Raw genomic sequence first — 23,439 nt, forward strand, 5'->3', positions numbered from 1 at the left:
TAGCAGAGAAATGGAAACTATAAGAGCCAAATGGAAATGCTAGAAATAAAAAACACAGAGATGAGGAATGCCTCTGATGGGCTCCTCAGTAGAAAGATTCTTTCCTTGACACAGCCAAGGAAGGAATCAATGAACCTGAAGATAGGGCAATAGAAATTACCCAAACTGAAACATGAAGTAAAAAAAAATCAAAGCAAAAACAAAAGCCGAGCACCCCAAAGTTGTGAGGTAGTAACAAATGCTCTCATACAGGTAATTGGAACCCCTGAAGAGAGAGAGAGAATGGTGGGGCATAAGGAATATATATATTTTTAATGGTCAAGAATTTCTCCCCCAATTAATTACAGGTGCCAAACCACGGGTCCAGGAAGTTCAGAGAACACTGAATAGGATAAATACTGAGAAAGAGCACTTCGTTAGCATAATTCACCAGATTAATAGACTGAAGAATAAAATGCAGAAGAAGCACCTGGCAAAATTCAGACTCCATTCATGATCAGAACTTTTGGCAAACTAAGAGTTGAAAAGAACTTCCTGGGCCTCATTTGAAATACCTGTACTTAGAACTGTACTTGATGATAAGAGACTGAGTGCTTTTCACCAAAGATCAGGAACGAGGATGTTGCCTCTCTCAACTTTGTACCAAAACCTATCCTATAGCTAGTGTGATAAGGTAAGGAACAGGTTAAAGGCACACAGATTGGAAAGGAAGAAATAAAATTATCTCTAGTTCTAGGTGATATGTTTGTCTACTCAGAAAGTGCAGAAAAGTTACACAAACCCTCCTAGGACTAAAAAGTGAGTTCAGCAGGACCTGAGGATACGAGGTCAATATACAAAAGTCAGTTGTATTTTTATACAGTAGCAATGAACAATTAGAATAATTAGGCTTTTAAAATTTGAAACTGAGAGTATCATTTACAGTACATTAGAAATGTATTATATAAAAATTAAATTATATGAAAATGTATTATGAGAGTGAAATCCTTAGGTATAAATCTAATAAAGTATGTGCAGAAGCTATAGGTTGAAAACCACAAGACATTGATAAATAAGCTTCAATAAATGGAGTGATAGAAGGCTCAATATTGTTAGGGTATCGGGTTTTTTTGCAGTTTGATCTATAGATTCAATACAATCCAAATTAAAATCCCAGCTAGCTCTTTTTGTAGAGATCTAGAGAGTGATTCTGAAATTTATTTTAAGATGCAAAGAAGTATAAGCAAAAGAATTTGAAAAAGAATCATACTATCAATACCTAGTTTTAAGACTTACTGTAAAACAGTATGGTATTAGGGAAGGACATAGGTCACTGGAACAGAAGAGAGAGGCTAAAAATAGACCTAACAAGAATAGTCAACTAAATTTTTTTTCACAATGGTGCAAAGGCAGTTCAACAAAGAACAGGTAGTCTTTTCAACGAATAGTGCTGGAACGATTGAATATGCAAGAAAATGAACCTCCACATATATCTCACAGTGAATTCAGAGATTAACTCAAAATAGATCATAGACTGAAATATAAAATGAAACACTATAAAATTCCTCGGGGAAAATCTGTGTAATTTTGAATTTGGCATGGAGTTTCAGATATAGTACCAAAAGCATGATCCATAAAAGAAAAAATGTTAAATTGGACTTCATAAAAATTCAGATCTTTTGCCCTGCAAGAGACAGCATTAAGAGAATGAAAAGACAAGCCACCCACTAGGCAAAATATTTGTAAATCATGTATCTGATAATGGTTTTGTATCCAGAATAAAGAACTCTCAAAACTCAACAGTAAGTAAACAACCAACAAATTTAAAAATGGACAAAATATCTGAACAGTTTGTTCATCAGAGAAGACATATAGATGGCATGTAAACATATGATAAAATGTTCAACATCATTATTTAGGAAATATTACTTAAAGCCACAGTGAAATAGCACTCTACACCTGTTATTAGACTGCCTAAAATTAAAAAAAAATTAAGTTACAAGAGCTGTGAGAATGTGAAACTATTGGAATTCTCATTCATTGCTGATGGGGATGCAGAAATGATACAGCCACCTTGAAAATGTTTGAGTTTCTTATAAAACTAAACATACATTGAGGATGTGACCTGCCTCTCTCCTAGATACTTACCCAAACAGATTTTTTTTTAATTATATTTATACAAAAGTCAGTTTGTGAATGTTTACAGCAGTTTTTCATAAATACTTTAAACTAGAAACGTCTTATAACAGGTAAATACGTAACCTAACTGTGGTAATACCCATGCAATGGAATATGTGCATGCGTGCTAAGTTGCTTCAGTCATGTCCAACTCTGTGCAACACTATAGACTGTAGCCTACCAGGCGCCTTTGTCCATGGGATTCTCCAGGCAAGAATACTAGAGTGGGCTGCCATACCTGCCTCCATGGAATCGTCCCCACCCAGGAAGTGAACCCATGTCTCCTCCGTCTCCTGCATTGGCGGGCAAGTTCTGTACCACTAGCATCACCTGGGCAGCCCGTACAGTGGAATACTACTCAGCAATGGAAAAGAACACACTGTTGACACATGCAGTAACTTAAATGGATCTTAGAAGTGTTATGCTGAGCCAGACAGAAAAGTGTACATATTATTTGATTCCATGTGTATGACAGTTTCTTCAAAATGCAAAATTATAGGAATGGAAAACAGATCAGTTATTTCCATGGATTGGAGTGGGGGAAGAGTTAATTAGAAAGGGATAGCACAAGGGAATTTGGGGGATGATGGAACTGTTCCATATGGTACTCTGTTGGTGGATACACAACCCTACTTATTTATCAATACCTGAAGAATTGTACGCAGAAGTTATTTTTACTGCATGTGGATTTTAAATCAACCAGGAACTAAGGATGTATGCAGACTGTGACAACAGATCTAGCTGTGTTACAAGTGAATGACATACCTACACTGTAGGAGGTGGGCGAAAACATGTCAGTGGAGATTGTAAGAGTAAAGACAAAAAGAACTGTACATAAGCATTGTATTCTAGTTGAGTTTTTTTTTTCCCTTGTAGGTGCTATAGGCTAGCAATTCTGAAGCTGCTTTACATGTGTGTGTATATATATGTATGTATATATACACTTTACACATATACTAAGGTTGAACAAATAATGAGCTCAGTTTTTTAACTGTCAGAGATTGAGTCATAGGGGAAATGGTGGAACTAACCCTGTGGATATTGGATTGGCCTCAGAGTTATCAGTATGAATCAGTATGAATGCATGCTTGTAAGTATACATGTATACACAGATTGATAGAGGACCAAGTGTGGCTATATGTATATGCATAGGTTAGTAGACTTCATATATTTCCTTGCTCTGTTCGCTGAGAGGACCTAGAAGGAGTGACATCCCAGAAGCCATGAACAATCTACCATCCAGATTTTAGTATCTAAATACCACCCTCCAGTAAAAGGGACCAGGGCATGACAATAGTATTGGATTATAGCCCAGAGAATAAATATCCACAAGCCCATACTGATCTGAATAAATAAATGGGGGAGAAGGAACAACTCTTCTGGACAGAATTCTAAGTAATAAATGTGGAAAGAATAAAGGAAATAAATCACCATTAGAACATCACGGTAGTAATTGCTCCAGAGAAGATGCACCAGAGAATGTTAAAGTTAACAGACAAACAGGAAAAAAAAAAAAACGTTTAGCTCAAAATGTCTCCCCAGATATTTACTGATTATAAAGGGAAAAATAGTAACTTCATAATGGAGAGATCTGACAGACCCCACCTTAACTAAATCATCATCAGTGATAAGGTATTGGTGCTTTGTACCTGCTGGTGTGATGTGCTGAGAATGGCCCATCACCTCTGTGGTTGTCAACCTCAAAATCCATAAGTAAATCTAATCATGAGGAAACAGGACAAACCCACCACGAATATCTGACAAATACCTGACCAGGACTTTTCGAAAGTAATGAGGTCATAAAAGACGAGGCAAGACCAAGGAGTTATCACAGGTTGGAGGAGTATAAGAAGACAAAATGGGTCAATGGAGCATGAATCCTGGACCAAAGAAAGAATCAGTGAAACAACTACAGATATTTGAGTACCATCAGCAGTTTAGCTGATGGTTATCATCCCAGAGTTAATTTCTTAGTTCCCATAATTGTAAGTCTAGAAGTACTCACAAACATAGAAAACAAACTTAAGGTTATGAAAGGGTGCGGGGAGGGACAAGTTAGTATGGGATTAACAGATATGAACTATTGCATATAAAATAGATAAATAACAAGAATTTACTGTATAAGCAGTAAATCCCTGTGTATAAGCACAGGGAATGATACTCAATATCTTGTGATAACCTATAATGGAATATAAGCTGCAAGAAAAACCCCACCTGAATCACTAATGCTGTACACCCAAAACTGGCACAACATTGTGAATCAACTGTACTTCTAGAAAATAAACAAAAGTATTTCAAAATAAAAGGCCATTTTTGTGTGCAACACATAAAAAGGAAAAATAGTAAGTCTTCTGTGGGGGTGGTTGAAAGTGACTGGTTTAGATGAAGGAACAGCCAGAGCAGAATGGGCCTACGGGTGTTAATAAGCCACACTTTCACTTAGAGCTGGTCAGTGAGCAGTCATCAGGCTTCCCAGGTGGCGCTAGTGGTAAAGACCCACCTGCCAATGCGAGAGATGCGGGTTCAAGGACTTGCCCTGGTGGCTCAGACGGTAGAGAATCTGCCTACAATGTGGGAGACCTGGGTTTGACCCCTGGGTTGGGTAGATGCCTTGGAGAAGGGAATGGCACCCCACTTGAGTATTCTTGCCTGGAGAATCCCATGGACAGAGGAGCCTGGTGGGCTACAGTCCATCGGGTTGCACAGAGTCAGACATGACTGAATCAACTTAGCATGGCACGGCAGTGAGAGGTCAGGGGACTCAGCCAAGGACATGACGCTGGCCGCTATCTGGACAGGACTGCTGCTGCTGCTGCTGCTGCTAAGTCGCGTCAGTTGTGTCCGACTCTGTGCGACCCCAAGACAGCAGCCCACTAGGGTCCTCCGTCCCTGGGATTCTCCAGGCAAGAACACTGGAGTGGGTTGCCATTTCCTTCTCCAATGCATGAAAGTGAAAAGTGAAAGTGAAGTCGCTCAGTCGTGCCCGACTCTTCAGGACCCCATGGACTGCAGCCCACCAGGCTCCTCCATCCATGGAGTGGGGTGCCATTGCCATCTCCGGACAGGACTAGGACTGGGCTTTTCTGGCTCCTCTTGTGCCACTTTTTCCATCCCCTTCCCTGTCTCTTCTCAGGGGAGGATTTTCCGGAGACTGTTTTGATATTATGGTTTCTGCTTTGCATGTTTTCTATGAAGTAGATTTCATAGTCCTGGTTAGACATCTTGTTGAGTCATGTATCACCCGTATTCCCTATTGTGGGTGTCTGTTTGAATCATGTCTGCCCTCCAGGTGATGGCTTATGTATTTGTCTTACTCTTTTCAGCAGAAACTGGAGACAAGCAAAAGGCCTCCATCTGGAACCTCCACTACCTCCAAAAGCACCTCCCCCACCCTCACGCCTTCTCCTTCTCCCAAGGGGCAGGCGGCCGAGTCCTCCGTGTCCTCTTCCTCATCCCACCGGCAGTCCAAGAGCAGCGGGGGCTCCAGCAGTGGCACCATCACTGATGAGGGTGAGTCGCCCTGAAAGGTCCTGAGACCCCACCCTTCCCTCTTGCCAGGGTAACCTCGCAGGTGCCCTTTATTGCTATAGCTGTCCTGGGTCAGGTGTTTTTTAGTTTTTTCAGTCAAAAATATCTTTCCCTTCCCTGATTGTACCTTGCATGTTTGTTTTCACTGAGCTTATGTACCTAAAAGGTATACAGTAGTTTCTGAATGTAGTTGGTTTTGTTTAAATACACAGATATACACCTGTAAAACTGCTTTTCCACCGCCCATTATGTACCTTTCCCTGAACCTTGTACAAATCAGAATTCTATCAGTTGCAAGGGGTGAAATCTCCATTCAAACTGATTTAAGCAAACAAAACTAAAACAGTGATCATCTGTGGGCTCATAATGGAAGTATGTAGGGTGTGCTTCAAGCATGTCTAAATCCATGTGCCTTGGAATGTTTCACCCCCATCTTTCAGGTAGGCTCTCTTCAAGCGGTGGCAGGGATACCCCCTGCAGCTTCATGCTTCTTCCTACTAACCGAGACACCCCAGTAGAAAGTGTGCTACTTTCTTAGCAGCTCCGGCAAAACCCCACGGGTAAAGATCATTGTCCTGTCTTGGCTGTATTGATAATGACTTGGGTTGTTTGCCCATCCTTGACTATCTCTGTGTCCCCAAGGGCAGAGTGTGTCTGCCTTTGGAGCCAGGGTCGGTTAGGGTCAGATTGTGTGCATTGGGAGTGGGAGGGAAATAGCTCCTTAAAGGAAAATGGAAGTGGATGGAGGGCAGGTAAAAGCAGGAACCTGCGTGAGTGGGGGTGATGAGGAAAGGGAGATGGATCAGGCAGCAGGGAGGGAGTTGGAGGCACTGTAGTGAGATCCCAGGTGTGAAGACGTAAATGATAAAGGAGAGAAGAAGCTCATCCTTTTAAAAACTGCCCTCTGGTGGCTCCTGGGAGCAGGGGTGGGAGAGGAGGGAGCAGAGCTTTGATGAGAGAGCAGCAGCAGGGGCCAGGCAGGTGCAATCAGTATGAGTCTGACAGGCGAGGAGATTCTGTGTGTGTGGTTTGCAGGCGTCTCACTGCAGCTGCTGGGAGGGCGTGCAGAGCAGATTCTGCCCAGCAAGTGATAAGTTGAAATCAACTGCACAGGCTACGGTCTGTACTGCGTTGATACATGTACACTACCGCTGGCATCCTCTTTATTTGGGACTGCTTTCATTGTTTTGTACTATCTAGTGCGATCATTTATGAAAGCTTCAGAGGCTGGCTAGCAACCCCATTCCTCCCTGTGTTTTCTTTATATATATACATATAATGATTTTTTTTTTTTTTTTTTGCCACACCACGTGGCTTGTGGGATCTTAATTCCCCAACCAAGGATTGAATCCAGGTCCTCTGCAGTGAAAGCATGGAGTCCTAACCACTAGACCACCAGAGAATTTCTGTGTGGCATCTTAAGTTCCCCGCCCATGAACTCTCCTGCCTCAGAAGGCCTCAGGAATCTAAACTAGTGGTTCAGTTTGGGATTTGTGCCCCACATATTCCTCCCAAAGAGTTAAGACAGTGGATATCTGATTACTGGTCTGTGCCCACTCTTCTCCCCTCTCATTCATTATTGGAAAAAAGCTTTGCAAAGCCTCGTTGGGATAAAAAACAGAGGACTTGAGAGCGCATATTTTTTTTTAAGGTTACCTTCTCTGGCTTAGAAAGCCTACTTTTGCTTCCTGGGGTTCCTGGGTCCCGAGGCAGCAAGACCCTTGTCCTGCGGGCATTAGATTATCACAGACCAGAGCCTGGAGTCCATCACTAAAGAGCCATCCTTGATGATATTTTTGTGGAAAACCTGTAGCCTCGGTGAAGGGTCACGTGCGAGCCTTTGCCCTGCTCGTGCTGTGTCCCTCTGTTCACTCCTCCTGAAGGAAATGGTGAGGGGGCGACAATGTCATGTAAGCTTCACACACACTCCGTGAAGGTGCCTGGGGCAGCCCTGGGAGCTGTAACCTGTGCTGGTGTCCTGGTCATTCATCAGGCTGGGGATTCAGATATATTCTGCATGACAACATCAAATGATTATAGCGCAAGGTGGGATTAAACCTGTGTTACCAGTAAGGCAGGCAGCATCATTGTGGGCTTCACTGAAGAGCGGCACTTGGGCGGGGCTGCAGGGACTGAGCAGATAGTGTGCAGCTGAGCCAGAGCTGATTGTTAAATTTATAGGAAACATATGCTGCTGCTGTTGCTGCTAAGTCGCTTCAGTTGTGTCCGGCTCTGTGCAACCCCATAGACGGCAGCCCACCAGGCTCCTCTGTCCCTGGGATTCTCCAGGCAAGAATACTGGAGTGGATTGCCATTTCCTTCTCTAATGCGTGCATGCATACTAAGTCGCTTCAGTCGTGTCTGACTCTGTGTGACCCTATGGACAGCAGCCCACCAGGCTCCTCTGTCCACGGGACTCTCTAGGCAAGAATACTGGAGTGGGTTGCCATTTTCTTCTCCAAGGAAACATATAAGCTGGCAACTAAACACAGCTGTTAAAAGTCAAGTTACAACAACAACAAAAATATGTGTTAAAAAAGACAAGTCAAATTACATGAACTTATAATTAAGCTGATTATGCTACATGTTAAGGTATGTGGCATTTAAATCAAAATATATTATTTTCTAATCTTTCACTGCATTCTAATATCTGTGCTCTTGAAGTTCTTTATGTCTCTTTTTCCTTCGTGGTGGGAATACTGTGTACTGATGTGTTACTTCTCTGCGTCTTTCCCAGTTCCGTTTCCAGGAACATGACATTGGCAGGTTGAAATCAGCCATGGTGATGTATTTACACCATGGAAATCAGCAAATACCCACCAGGACTTGAGTTAATGTTTTATTGATCATCTGGATATCATCTAGACAATGTTAATTATGCAGGCTAAACCTCAAAGTGTCATGTCTATAGCTGTTCCAGCACTGAAAATTGAGAAAATAGTCTAAATAGTCTTCCAGGATTTGAAAACTTTTATCTGATTGAGCACAGTTGCTCACATGAAGTTCCAACATTCGTCTTCGTTGTTTCATTTCATCTCACGTTTTCACCTAAACAGAAGCATCAGCAAGCCTTCATGTAGGAACTCTACTCATTCGCTCTGGCTACAAGAATGATGCAAAAATCAGTGAAGACATTCAGTGAAATGCCTGATAACCAATGAAGGCATTGGCTGTATGGAGTTTATAATATAGAGTATCATGTAATTTATTATCATATATAAATTGTGCACATACATCCTTACATGAGTAAAATCTGCTGTAAGGTTACGTGTCTACATATATGTGTACATTCCCCCTCCCAGAAAGCCAGCACGCAAATGTGAAGAGAGACTCACGGAGGGAACAGCATTATAGGTGTCCTGAATCTATAATGGATTATGTGTGGGCTGGGACTCATTTAATCTCATAACACCGTTGCTCATTAGCAGCTCTTCTGTGAAGCTTTTCTGGTCCCCTGGGCTGGTCGGCTGTCCTCTCTGTCCCCTTAGTCATGCCCTTCACCATGTGCTCACCACCTGTGGGAGAGGTGGCAGAGTGGCGTGTGGCACAGGCCTGGTAGCTAAACCACTGGGTTTGAATCCCCACTGTGCTGTGGACTAGTGGTGTGATCTCACCTAAGATATGGTGCCAGCTTTCTGTGACTTCCTCATTGTAGTGGGAGCAGTAACAGGGTCTGCCGCGTGGGGTTGTTAAGAGCAAATGGGTATCCAGTACAGGGTGCCTGATGGTGAGCACAGGGCATCATCCGTCGCCCCCTTCGGTATATCTTCCCAGTCACGCTGAGTTCCTTTACCACAGGGACCTGTCTGTACTTGCATTCCCAGCAAGTAGTAGGCACAGTAGCCCTTGCTGGATGATGAATGAGTGGACCTCTGACCACCTAACCTCCAGTCCACTCTTCTGTAAGCTGCACCCACTGCCCCAGGACCTTTGCACTTGCGGTTCTCTCTGCCTGGATGCTGCTGGTGCTCTTTGCCTTGGTATCTGCACAGCTCACTCCTTCATTTACTGCTGAAATGTCACCTCCTGAGAGACCTTCCCTGACCACCCTCTATAAAACAACATTCTCACATCCCCTGTCAACCTGTCCCACCCTGCTCTGTTTTTCCTTACCGACCTGTCAGCTTGCTTGTGGTCTGTTTTGGTCCCTGTTGAGTCCCAGTGCCTAGTCTGGTAAACTCCTTTTGAATGTGTGAATGGATGTTTCTCTAAGCCCCCCAGATGCTGGTCTTGTCTCCTTCCCTGTCTCCCTCCCTCCTCTGATAACTTGATACCCTAGATCTTCTGCTTTCCCCTGGTCTGTGTCCATCTGGCTCTCCTGTTCCACTCAGACCCGCCTTTTCTTCAGGAAGCCCACAGTCTCCAAATGCTTAAACCAAACCTTGACTCTGAGGCCCATCTGCCTATTCTCTCCAGGTCTTTCTCTGTCTAGCTGAGGGGTGCTAGTCTTAGTGTTTATTCCAAGTGTAGCTAACAGCAGTTAAGAAATCATAATTTAAAATTGTTCTGGGATAGAGTGCAGGGTTTTAGGCCCAGAAGCTAGAACTCGAAGAACTTGGTGGTTGCAGCCATTGGAGAGTGAGCCTAGCCATGAAGCTCCCCACCTCTGTCTTCACAGCCCGATCTGGGGTTTGGGGAATGCTGGGAGCCTGCCCCGAGGGAGGAGTATGACCAGCACGTGGCTCGAGACCCACCTGCAGCCACACCCCAGGAGTGCAGTGCAGATCTGCTTTCTGTGTCGGGGCTTCTTGTAGAATTTCATTTGAAATAAGATTACCACGACTTTATGAAAGTTTGAAGATCACTCTTGAGGCAATTTTACCAAATTCTAAAATATCTTATTTTATATTCTTTCCCTCTTGAAGATGAACTGACTGGAATCCTTAAGAAATTATCACTTGAGAAATATCAGCCCATTTTTGAGGAGCAAGAGGTAAGAATATTCTTTTTGAGTGTCCATTTAAATCTTAGCATAAAACAGTTGTCTAAATATGTAGGTTGTTATTCTTTAAGCCTGGATTGATCTTTTTCATTGAGATGGCTGAAGAAATAGAATTTGTGTTCAGCACGTTTGGCTCACTCATAACAGTGAAATCCTGGGGACCTTCTGGCTTGTTGTGTTATAATAAAATTTTGTAATTTTGAGCTCTACTCTCTGTAGTAAAGTTTGTGTCTGTTCTGTTCTCCTTTAGTTGAAGGGGATTACCTAGCCAGTTTTTAGGTTTAAAGTAGGTAAAAAGCAAATTCTAATGAATCTGTGTTAAGTATCTGGACATAAAGAGTCTGTATTAGTCTAAGAGAGTTCCTATTTGCTCTCATTCAAAATCCTAAAAGCACTCACAATCACAGTTGTACAAATTACTGTTCTGCAGTTTGGCAGTTTCTCAAAATGTTGAAGAGAATTACCATATGACCCAGTAATGCCACTCCTAGGTAGGTATATACCCACAATAATTGAAAGCATACATTTGCACAGTGTTCACAGCAACACTGTTCATAATAGCCAAAAGGCAGAAATAGCCCAAATGCCCATCAATTGATGAATGAGTAAATAAAATGTGTTATCACTCTACCTTGGAATGTAGCTTGGCCATTAAAAAGAAAGAAGTACTGATACACTCTACAAAACAGATGAGCCTTGAAGACACTGTGCTAAGAGAAAGAAGTTAGTCATGAAAGGCCACATATGGCATGACTCCATTTATATGCAATGTCCAGAATAGGCAGATCTGTAGAGATGGAAAGCAGATTAGTGGTTGCCAGGGAATGTGGGGAGGAGAGAATGGGAGTGATTGCTAATGAGTACGGGTTTTCTTTTTTGGGGTGATGAAAGTGCTCTAAAATTAAGTGTGGTGACGATCACACAACTCTGTACTAAAAAATCATTGAGTTTTACACTTTAAATGGGTGAATTGTATGGTAAATGAATTACATCTCAATAAGATGTTAAAATTTTTACTGTCAGCGAAATAAAACTCGTCAGTGGGCCCATTAGCTACCAGGGTACAGTCACTGGCTTAGAACATTCTAGTGCCCAGTTTAGTACATGACAACGGTCACAGTTAATGTAGCATGAGAATCCCTCCTTGTCTCCGGCAAGCTTGAGACCCAGTTAAGGAGTATGTGTTTCGGTTCAAGAAGAAGTCAGGGGTGCCACAACTTTCTTCCTTTTTTTTTGCTTTTCTGCCCTATCCAATCTGTCCTTCCTACCTTCTCGATGCCTTAAACTTCAGTGGCAGTTTTTCTCATCAAAAAAATCTTTACTGTTTGCAGATGGCTGCATGCTTTTATTTCATGTGTTCCACGCTTTCTGAGGAGCTGGCCATGGGGACCCACACGCAGGCTGGGGGTGGGGTCTCTGCCTCAGGTCTGGGATGGTGGGGGGAGGGGAGTGTCCAGTAGGGTCAGGGGGCAGGTGTTTTCCATCAAAACCACGTCACCTGTTCCTTCAGCCTGTCAGTGTCTTGTGATCTGTAAAGCCCAGAGAGATGCAGGGAGCTTATCGTTATCACAGGGGCCCTCTCTGCATCTCAGAGAGAGCATGGTGTTGGGTGCGGGAGCAGACCCTTCCCCACTGACTCAAACTTGGTTCAAGATTTTTTTTTTTTTAATCCAGGAAAGTAAAATGAAAATTGAAAGAAAGGGGAGAAACTTCTCCTGGAGCTGAGGCCCTGGCAGGGATGCCAGAAATGTTAGAATTTCTCCGGTAAAAACCAGGGGTCGAACAGCTTTGAGATGCCCATTTTCTGAGCCCGTCTCTGCCTCGGTTCTCCAGTCTTTCTTGCCTTTATTGCTTCTGCTTGTTTCTCTTCTCACTCTGTCTTTCCACAAGACATCTCTTTTGTCCTTGAGGGGTAAACACGGTGAGTACCGCCATATACTCATATTTTCTGTACAGTATCCTATACTGTTCAAAGTGCAGCAACATTGCCATGAACTTTCTATCAGCAGGACTTGGCTTTCTACCACTCTGGTCACCCAGATTACTGTCTCAGAGACTTCCCTTACTTATTTTGTTTTCAGAGTCTTTCCAGAATGCACTTCTAAAAATTCCAGGGTAAGAGCTGAGGAGAGTTTTATTTTTAATGATATTTTCACATAAACATTCAGCATAAAGCCAGGAATTGAAAGTAGTAAATCATCATTAATTCACTACTAATAAGCACTAATAGCTCATAATCATGATAGTCCGGTTGTGGTCGGGAAAAAAGAGGTGTGGCACCGAGCAGATGGTAGCAAATCCCCCTCTCTCTCCCCAGGTGGATATGGAAGCATTCCTCACACTCACCGACGGCGACTTGAAGGAGCTGGGTATTAAGACAGATGGATCCAGGCAGCAGATTTTGGCAGCAATTTCTGAACTGAATGCAGGCAAGGTATTGTTCCCAGTCATTTTTTTTTTTCTGTTTCAAACAGCTGAGAGCTTCACTAGGATCCTTGGCCCTGGTGTTCCAAGGACCTTCATGGTCTGATTTTGTCTCCCCCACATGCCTGGTGGAGGCTGGCCCGCTCACACACTTCTCAAGGCCAGTGGGTCACTATCCTCCAGTATGTCTGTTCCTTTTCCAGGCCTCTCTTCTCATAAGATGGTTTCTCTTTAGATCCTGCTTAAATATTCCCTCCAATCATCTCAACCCACAGGGCTGAGTTTTGCCCTATGGAGCACAGTGGAAGTTGATGAAGACAGGCCCCCAAGTCAGGCTGACCCAGCTCCTCCACTTACAGTGACCCTGGGCAAGTCGCACCCCTCTCTGAGCCTAGCTTTCTGCTCTGGAGGGTGGGGGTGATGGGCTGACTGCCAGGACTGAGATGCTCAGCAGAGCACCTGGCACACAGAGATCTGCCAGTCGCTGTTGCCATTGTTGGCATCCTACACTTTTGTCATCAGCTTTAAAGCTAAAGATTAGCAATGCCCCCACCCAAAGGCACATACGCAAAAAGCAAGCAAAACACAGAAGCGAGGTACTGGTCACTCTGCAGCTATACAGTTGCTCTTGGGCTGTTCACATTCCTTTGCCTTCTGCCTTTTCTTCTACTGTGGGCTGGATATTTTTTGTCTCTTATTCCATAGCAGCTTACTGAAAAACCAGAACAAAGTTTTTGGCCAAACCAATATACTTGCTTACATGATGCTTCTTCACACTTTGCCTTACTGCTCCTCACTCACTGGGCAATAATGGGATGTTACCATTATAAATAGTACCGGAGTGGACTTCTCTGCCTTTATGCTTTTTCTTCTGTTGTCTTGTTCCTCAGGCTGTGTTCCACAACATGAGGTTATGTCAGAGATTGTGACTTTTATGGTTCTGCCTATATGTTGCCGGGTAGGCACAAAAATATTGATCAGACCTGTAGTGACAATAGCAAGGGAATATCCATGTAGCATTTTGTCATTCACAGATCACTTCACATACATTTCCTTAGTTAATTTGGGCGGCCAGTACCCTTACACTTCCCTTGTTCAGCCCAGGAGCAGAGCTGGGGATGGGGAGGGCGGATCTGTATGGAGGCAGCTCCTCCTCCAGCCAGCCCTGCCACCCTTCCCCAACCTTGCCCTGGCCCACTCAGGTTGGGGGCTGGTTTTATTGCCGTTGTTGTCATCGCTGTTTTGCTTGTCTGTAGGCTGTGGGGTGGGTTTCCCTGCTAGCTCAGTGGTAAAGAATCTGCCTGCCAATGCAGGAGATGCAGATTCAATCCTTGGGTCAGGAAGATTCCCCTGGAGAAAGAAATGGCAACCCACGCCAGTATTCTTGCCTGGGAAATCCCACAGACAGAGCAGCCTGGCTGGCTACAGTCCATGGCATCACAAAAGAGTCAGACACGACTTAGAGACTAACCAACAATATCAAGGCTGTGAAGTGGGCCTTCCAAATGTTGTGGTTGGCATTGCTACCCATGTCTGTGAGCCTGAGCGTTTTCCTGCAGGTCTTTGCTGTGTGTTCTTTCTGCTCTGTAAGGTCTCTTCCTTGATTCTGGTCACCTGTCCAGGACACTCACTGCCTCACTTTACAGAGAGGGAAGCAGAGGCTCCGAGAGGGACTGTGAGTCCTGACTCCCAGACCAGCACCATTTCTGCTTTTCCCTTAGACGTGAAGGGCAGGAGGTGGGCAGGTCTTGGCTGCTGGGAAGGGTTCATCCCGGGAACAGAAACCTTAGGGGGGCTTACTGTGGGTGGATCACCCGAAGCCAGCACTAAAGTCTTTGGACCATTGATTTATTCATGAAAAAACTGTCCTTTGACTCTGCCATGTGTGAGTGCTGAGCATGGAGAATCACTCTGAGCACATCACGTCTAGTCATTAATGTCACCCTGACAGAAGGCCTCTGAAGTTGGTTCCAGTTTACAGATGTGGGAACTGAGGCACAGAGAGGTCAGAGAACTTGCCCATAATCACCCAGTCAGTAAGTGGCAGAGCCAGGATTAGAACCCAGTGTCTGTCCTGACCTGTGTGCTGTCCTGTCTTGGTGTAATCCATAAGCACAGGAGAGGCGAATTGTGCTGTGAGAGCTCCCGGTGAGAGGGTGGGGCCTGGTAAGGCAAGGGCCTGAAGACATCCCCGGAGAAGGGCAGGAGAGCTGCACCGGAGAGGCAAACTGTGCTGTGAGAGCTCCCAGTGAGAGGGTGGGGCCTGGTAAGGCAAGGGCCTGGAAGACATCCCTGGAGAAGGGCAGGAGGGCCGCCATCTGAAGGAAGATAAGAACCACCTGGCCCAGGGGTAGAAGAAGAGTACAGGCGGAGGGAAGCATATGTGCACAGGGCCTGCACTGACATGTGTGGTGTATTTAAAGAACTAAAGGGGACTTCCCTGGTGGTCCCTACGACTCCAGGCTTTCACTACAGGAGGCACGGGTTCAGTCCCTAGTCAGGGAACTAAGATCCCACATGCTGTGCAGTGTGGCCAAAGTTTAAAAAAATTAATTAACGAAAAGAACTAAAGAAGTAGTTGAATCATGGAGCGCAAGGAACCTGGTGTGAGAGGAGGCCAGAGGGGACAGATTGGGGCTCCCAGCGTGGTCAGGGGTAACCCAGTCAAGTACACAGAGGCTTGTGTGAGAGGACAAGGTGGGTGATAGTGAGGAGGCTCTAGCTCAGGAGTTAGGACCCTTCCTTCTTCAGGCCTGCAAGGGCCAGACGTGTGAGCCAAGGAGAGGATGGAGGTGAGGAAAGCCAAGCCTAGACCAGTCGAAAAGGAAGGACAAAAGAGGTTCTATATGGAGGGCCAGTAAGGACCTTAGAGGGCATGGAAAGACCGGAGCTGGGTGTCATTGGAGCAGGGTCTGAGTCTTGGTAGGTGATAACTGCCAGCATTTCTGGAACCTCCCCTCTGCCGTCTGTGGCCATGGCCTCTTTGGTCCAGAATCACAAAAAGAATACACACAGGGTTGGTCTGCAAATCTTAGGCAACTTAATAGTCATCTTCAGAGTGGATGATACGACGTCTTGAGCCCCACTCCAAAGGAGGATATTTTTCTTAAAGTCTGTAGAGACTAGGACATTTTTCATAGTTTTCTCTCAAATCCATTGGCCTCCCCCTTCTCCTTGTTTACTAAACAGGGCCCCATCAAGAGAAGCAGAGTAACAGCTGTTGGTGATTGTCATAGTTCAGGCTGCAAAGCAAAGTACCTTAGATAGGGTGGCTTATAAATTGAAGTTTAATTCTCACAGTATGGAGACTGGGAGTCCAAGATCAGGGTGCCAGAGTGGTTGAGTTTGGTGAGGCTCCTCTTCCAAGTTGCACGTAGCCACCTTCTCAATTCCTCATGTGGCCCAAAATAGAAGCAAAATCTCTCTTTATCTCTTCTCATAGGGACACAGATGGCATCACGGGAGCCCCACCTTTATGACCTCACCTAATCCTAATCACCTTCCATCACTTGAGGGGTTAGGGTTTCAACACAGGACACAAACATTTAACCCATAACAGTGATCTTCCTTGGGGTCCTCAGCTGACCACCTCCCAGCTGAAAGATCCCAGATGCTTCCAACATGCCAAGATGTCCATGTCCTCCCCACAGGCAGTGTCCAACCTGCAAAGTCAAGCGATTCCCCATGGAGATTGGTGCAAAGGGAAGGGGCTGATCTGAACTGATCGCTGTAATAGCCCTGTTATTGGAGGGTCAGCTGTGCCAGACAGAATCCTGTGGAAATGAGGACCATGTGTATCAACTGTATCTGAGAGCAAAGATGTGATTGGGAGAAGCTGAATGTCACAAAAGCAAGTGTATCTTCCCTACTCTAGGTCACCATTGCAAGTCTGTGCTGCTTCTTAGAAAGAGCAAAGTATTTCTCAGACTGAGTGTGGCTTCTAAGAGCTCTTTGTATGCCCGGGGCCGCTTCTCTTCTGGGCTGGACCTGCCTGACCCCGACTCCTGTCTCTTTGATTGCTCCAGGGCATGAGCTTCTCCTAACGTTCATCCTTTTACTTCTGAAACCCAACCTTGGCCAAGAAAGTACCCACTGTGGTTCAAATACTCCGTACGTATCTGAGAACTCAGGACACGTGGGAGAGGATAAGCCCAGCTCTCCTTGTCCCCTCGCCCCCATGTCTTTCTAGCTGCAGTCCACAACACACTGGGGGCTTGTGGAATAAATTTTTTAGTAGTTCATGAGCAGCATTTTAACAAGGGAAATAGAATAGAGTAGAAAATATCAACATTCTCTGCAGGTAAGAACACTAAAGCTTGTTTCAGTTGCATCAATTTACATGGGTTGTGATGTAAAATGTGTTTCTTACATAATCAAAAATGTTTGAATATTTTAGCCAAAAAAAATTTTGTCTTAATGAATATTCACCCAAAACCTGGCTCAGCCATATGAATATTAGCAAAGCAGTGTGGCCCCTCAACCTGTAAGCCATTTGACTTCCTGATGAACCCACCTCAGTGAGTCTGCTTATTAGTTTGTTAGTTTCAAATAAGTGGTATATTGGAGAAGGTTAACCAGAAATGATAGCCGGAGTTTCACCTTTAATTGGTCCTAAGCCGTTGCTTCTTTCCATTCCTGTTTTTTTGTGATTATCAAAGCTGTGTATGTTCGTTGTACTAAATTTATGCAGTACCAGAAAGGGGAAAAGAACTTACAAAGGAATCACAATCTAGCCACCCAGAGGCCAACACTGTTGGTATTTGGGAAGATCACTCTGCAGTGTTTTGTGCTGAGTATTTTTCTTAAAGTGGCTGAGATAAATTTAAATCTATAATTTTATATTCTACTTACTGCATTTAATGTTAAATATATGCAGTTACCCATGTCATTAAGAACTCTTTTTTAATATAATAAAATAAATTTGCTAGGATGTACTAAAATTATTTTTCTTTAATCCCTACTTGTTGGATATGTAGACTTCCAAACTTTTATAAATAGTGCTGCAGTGGGCAACTTCGTGTATGAGCTTTTCTAATTATCTCCTCAGAATAGATATCTAAAAAAAAAAAAAAGTGAAATTATGGAGTCAAAAAGTCTAAATCGAGGTACATAGTACTTCATCCTGAAATACCTTCCAGAAAGAGCTACTAAACATCTGCACCAGCTGTGGATATAAGTTCCAGGGGCACCCTTGCCAGCACTGGGTACTATCCATTTGCTTTTTAATTTTTATTAATTTGATAGGCCAAGAAGTATGCCTTGTGTTAATTTGCATTTCTTTAACTACTAGATAGACTGAACGTGGTTTTTTTTTTAATGGCCATTTGCTTTTTTCTTTTGAGAATTATCTGGATGGTCCTTTGAAGCCAGGGGTTTTTAAAGGGCAATTATCATTATCAGCTTCAATCAGCTGTGGATGCGGGGAGCGATTATGGTTTTCATCATCTACGGCTCACTCCTGAGGTTAGGAGCGCACTGGAACCCTGTCTCACCCTGACCTCATTTCTCAAGCAATTAAGGCTAAGGTGGTCTAATAATAACATGGCTGTCATCCCCTCTATTTATTTTTTAGCCCTCTGCAGTTTGCACAGTGTCACACCCACTCATTATCTCAGGTTGAGCCACATCACAGCACCAGCATGCAATGCCTTCCCCCTATTACAGATGTAGAAACTCAGCAGCATGGGCTCACCCCTGGGACAGAGTGAGTGGTGGAGTAGGGATTCGGGGTCCTCTGACCCCACCTCTGATGTTCTGACTTTTGCCCCATAGCCTTTAGGTGTGTGTTGATGGAATCCTGAAGGCACTTTTCCAGGTGTCTGGGATGGATCGTGTGAAGGGGGACTCCTCTTGCCCTTCCGGGTGTCCAGGAGTCTCATCAGCAGTAGAGGTCCCTGCTTGGGGATCTGGAAGTGGCAGTCCATGAAATGAAAGAAGAGGGAGGTTAAGGTCTAGTCATGTTTGGCAGAGGTTTTTTACCCCCCCTACTCTTGGCAGGGAATAGTTTCCCAGAGATTATTCACTTTTAATTTGCTTTATTTTTTAAAAAATGTATTGAAGGATACTTGCTTTACAGTATCGTGCTGGTTTCTGCCATACGTCATCATGAATCAGCCACAGGCATGCATATGTCCCCTCCCTCTTGAACCTCCCTCCCATCTCCCACCCCATCCCACCCCTCTAGGTTCTCACAGAACACCGGGTTGAGCTCCCTGTGTTATACAGCACACTCCCAATGGCTGTCTATTTTACTTTAGATTTTGACCACATGTATTTGTTGGTTTAAAAATAAATTTTTTTAATTTACACTGGTGCCCTCTGAGGTCAGGACATGCCAACCTCCTGCTACCCACCCACAGCCCAGTGTCAGCAGCACCCTTTGAGTTACGATTATCATCTTCATTTTATGGAAATTAAGTTGCAGAGAGATGAAGTACCTAGCTCAAGGTAACCCAGCTTGTAAATGGGAGGGGTTGGGATTTGAACCCAGGCTGTTTGATTCCAGTCTCTGTTATTAACCTCTGTGTATTACTGCCTCTCAGTTATGTGTTCAGTGAAGATGTTCTTTGGACTTAAAGAAATGTCCACATCCCCCCTCTTTTCCCATCTTAAAATGTGTGTGTAAAGGGTGGCAACTAGGAGGGGAATCTGCAAGGATGGGGTGAGAAGTGAATCACTATGGAGACGGACCTGTCATCTTTTGGACAAGGGGAGTCAGGGCAGTTCAGACTCTGAGTCTGTATCAGAAAGTTCGGCTTCTGGAAAATTCCCTGGAAATATGATGTCTGGAAATATGCACAGAGCAGGGCAGGGTAGGAGATGTCCTTTCTGGGCCAAATGACCCAGGATAAGTCATGCCTGCTCTCTGGGTTCTGCTGCCCATCCTTCTCTGGGAGATTGGACCTCTGCATCTTGGGGGGCTCTCCAGCCCTGGCATGCTGTGTTTGTGGGTGCTGACTCAGAATGTTTTTATTAAACCCAGTGCTCTTTCAGTTAGGTGATTTGTTTTCCCCAAGACGCCCATGGGTTTTTCAAGTATGAGTTAAATGTTAACAGGACTGTGTCAACTGAATTAATGGTTAAAAGATTTAACAAGACTTTCTGTGTCTGTTTTCAATTTCCTCCACAGGGACGCGAGAGACAGATTTTACAGGAAACCATTCACAATTTCCACTCTTCCTTCGAGAGTAGCGCCAGCAACACCAGGGCCCCTGGAAACAATCCCTGTACGTGACCCTCCTCCTTGTGGTCAGCAGTGTGAGCTTTCTGAATCTCAGTATCCTCTTCACATGGCCGATGCTCCCGCCATCATCAGACCTTCCCCATTCCCTGAAACACACTATGCCTTGACACACCACTGCGCCTTAGTCTCGAAACACCCATTTCCCCCTCCCTGCTGTAGTAGTTGATGATGCTTGTTGCTGTAACAAAAGTCCGACACGGTAGAGACTTCTTCTCCCATGAAGTCCAGTCTGGCTGCTTCTGCTTGGCAGAAGCACATGGTGATTCAGGGACCCTGCTCTTTTCATCTGTGGCTCTGCCGTTCCTGGGAGCTTCCGAGTCTTTTGTTTCTGGCTGGCAGAGGGGAAGGGGATGGTGAAGAAGGCATATAACCAATTCTTAGCTGTCTTGCTCTTAACTGCTCACGTTCCATTGGTTCCTCCATCTTATGTCCCGTCGGCCACTCATAGTCACGTGGCCCCACCTGGATGCAGAGGGGACTGGGAAGTGTAGTCACTGTTCAGGTAGTGGCCTCGCAATACAGAACTCTGTACTTAGATGGGGGAACACATATTTGGGGGCAAGATTAGCCACTCTTCCATATCTTCCCTTAGACCTTCTAACATATCCCTAATGGTCCTTAATGTCGCCTATCAAATAAATGAAGCCTTTCTCAGCTCCCTTACACAGAACTCACTCCTCCAGCCACTGGGGGCCCTTACTGTTCTGTGTGATGACTCTGCTTTAGCACGTCTCTGCACCTGCTGCAGACAACACACAACAGCTGTTCAGGATGTGTATGTTGATTGCATTTTTCTTTCTTTCAAAGGCAGCCTTTTATATAGGAAAACAGGGGAGGCCCAAGGTGTCACCTTGAGGAATCTCTTTTCCTTCCTGACCTTCAGTCTCCTTGTCTGTGGTCAGGCAAGACAATGTTCTGATATTACACGCTGCTCACCCCATAACACTGTAGGGCTTTTCCACTTTGAGTGGGAGCAGAAGACTCATATTACATTGTAGAAGGACTTAGGTGCTCACATTTTCTAGGCGAATTTGGAATTTTTCCTCAAGCCACATTCCTCAGGAGGGAATCAGCTAGTGTAGTTTTCTACTGTGTCATATTCTGGGAAAGGGACTTTGACTTTTAGGTCCAACAGATGTCTGAAATGTTGTCAAGCATGTAATTCATTCGACCAACACTTGCTGCATTTCTGCCATGTGCTGGGGGTGCTGAGATGAGTCAGATCCAGTCCCCACCCTTGAGGACCCGGATAGTAAGAGAAGATGTGAATGGATGGTCCTGTCCTGAGGGGGAGCACGGACAAGTGGAAAGAGCGTGTGCCCTGGACTCAGGCTCAGGGTTCTGGTCCAGCCCTGTGGCTGGCCAGCTGTGTGGCCAGGGTCAGGTAACTTGGCTTCTCTGCTGGTGCTTAGAGCCAGCGTGCATCAAGTACCTGATCTGTAGGACATGCACAGTGGGTGGGAGCCTTTGCAGAGCTGTCACCTTTACTGTGATCTCTGCTTGGCTGCATACTGGTCTCCTTAGGAGGTACAGCTTCTCATCTCTCCCTCTCCTGGCCATGAGCGCCCCTTCCCCCTCTGCTGGCTAGAGGCAGTCATGACCGTGCTTCCTGGAGTCTCATCGTGTTCTCCCTCCCGTCCGTTGATCCAGCAGGTGCTATTCCTCCTTCATCCTCTCATCCTCCCACCTGTAGAAGCCAACTTCCCACATGACTAGAGAAAGAAGTTTTGTTTTAGACATCACTGACAGATGCCTTTATAAGTGTTCCTCGCATCCCAACCTTCTCTAAGGAGACACAATCATTGAGCACCTATTTTGTGCAGCTGCTGGACTCCAGTGTCATCTCTCCTCATCACCAGCCTGGGGGCTGGCATGGTTTAACCTCATCCTGAATGCTGGGGACACAGACACAGAGGAGTGGAGCTGCAGGCCAGTTCCCCAGCCAGGAAGGAACGGAGCTGGCTGAGACCTGCGTCTGGTGGGCTTCTGGGCCCATGCTTTTGCCGACTCTCATAGACTCCTGGGGCTAGAGGCACCAGGGATTCTCATGGTTTTAATGTATTCATATCATCAGAGCCTATCAGTATGTGTAGGGTTGTTTGTCCCTAAAATACACGTGGACCCCTGAGTTAGGTGCTGTGAGCTTTGTGTCCGTTCTTCGCTGTTCTCCTGCCCTTTTCATCACTCCTGTGCACAGCTGTCACTTGGGTAAGTTTGATGGAATCTGTGTGACACGCAGGAGCTGTGCTGAGGGTCAGCTTTCCACAAATGCACACCTCCAAGGTCTCATCTAGTGACCCCAGACACATAGTCTGCTCCTTCTCATTTGGCAGATGGGAAACAGGCTCACAGCAGCTGCTTCCTTCGTCTTTTTCACTGGACTGGTGGTTCTGAGTCTTTTCCTCCCGGGAAGTTTGTGGACTGGTTGGCGAGAGATCCTTGGCACCCTTTCTGGACCATGGTCACCCACTTCCTGGTGGCCCTATGACGTGACCCATCAGCATTTCTCAAAGTATGTTCCTTGAAACCCTATTTCCGTAGAATGTTAACAGGTTTGGTTTTTTTTTTTAATAAAAAATAAAGGGAGAGGGAATGTATATGTGACAGTGGGGGTGAGGCTCTGTATTTAATAGGTTAGGCAGATACTGGGCCAGAACCCAGTCACATAATATTTGCTATATACACCTCAGAATCCTTAGAACGCCACACGTGGGAGACCCCCTCTTCAAGGGGGTCATACTATCATTGTTCGGTAGCTCAGTCATGGCCAACTCTTTGCCACCCAGGCTGCAGCACACCAGGCTTCCCTGTCCTTCACTGTCTCCTGGAGTTTGCTCAAACTCATGTCCATTGAGTCAATATGACTGGTAGCATTTCCCACATGTTTGATCACAGAATGCTGCTTCACAGCACTCTTGCAAGAGTGTCCCTTGAACACTGTCAGGGAGACCCTGCTGTGACTCGGCAGCAGCAGTCATGAGGCCTCACAGCAGCTGGGGGTGGGCCCAGGGGGCACTCAAGGCCCTCAGCTGGGCCAGGGTCTTTGGTAAACTGCCTCTTCCCAGCAGCTCTCTGCTTGGCAGTGGGACATCATGGTGAGGGCATCCTCTGATGGAGAGGATCTGAGCAGGATCCTGCTCAGGGG

The 23,439-nt window shown here is 45.2% G+C and overlaps 1 protein-coding gene across 7 annotated transcripts in view; it reads left to right on the forward strand.

Moving 5' to 3' along the window:
- ANKS6 (ankyrin repeat and sterile alpha motif domain containing 6) overlaps positions 1–22,898 on the forward strand; it is a 51,141-nt gene extending 28,243 nt beyond the window's left edge. For 2 of the 7 annotated variants that reach the window (XM_042243204.2, XM_060409274.1), the window contains 5 exons: positions 5,481–5,667; positions 10,551–10,618; positions 12,945–13,061; positions 20,181–20,277; positions 22,628–22,898. In XM_042243204.2, coding sequence (XP_042099138.1) covers positions 5,481–5,667; positions 10,551–10,618; positions 12,945–13,061; positions 20,181–20,277; positions 22,628–22,782 — 624 coding nt within the window. In that variant the 3' untranslated portion in view covers positions 22,783–22,898. Of the gene's footprint in view, positions 1–5,480; positions 5,668–10,550; positions 10,619–12,944; positions 13,062–13,941; positions 14,010–20,180; positions 20,289–21,944; positions 22,427–22,627 lie in introns of those variants that run through there. The other 5 variants (XM_042243208.2, XM_060409275.1, XM_042243206.2 and 2 more) reach the window with 4 other exon arrangements.
- The last annotated feature ends 541 nt before the right edge of the window (positions 22,899–23,439 follow it).

The sequence above is a fragment of the Ovis aries genome, chromosome 2, assembly GCF_016772045.2.
Source record: "Ovis aries strain OAR_USU_Benz2616 breed Rambouillet chromosome 2, ARS-UI_Ramb_v3.0, whole genome shotgun sequence".
In the NCBI taxonomy this organism is placed as follows: Eukaryota; Metazoa; Chordata; class Mammalia; order Artiodactyla; family Bovidae; genus Ovis; species Ovis aries.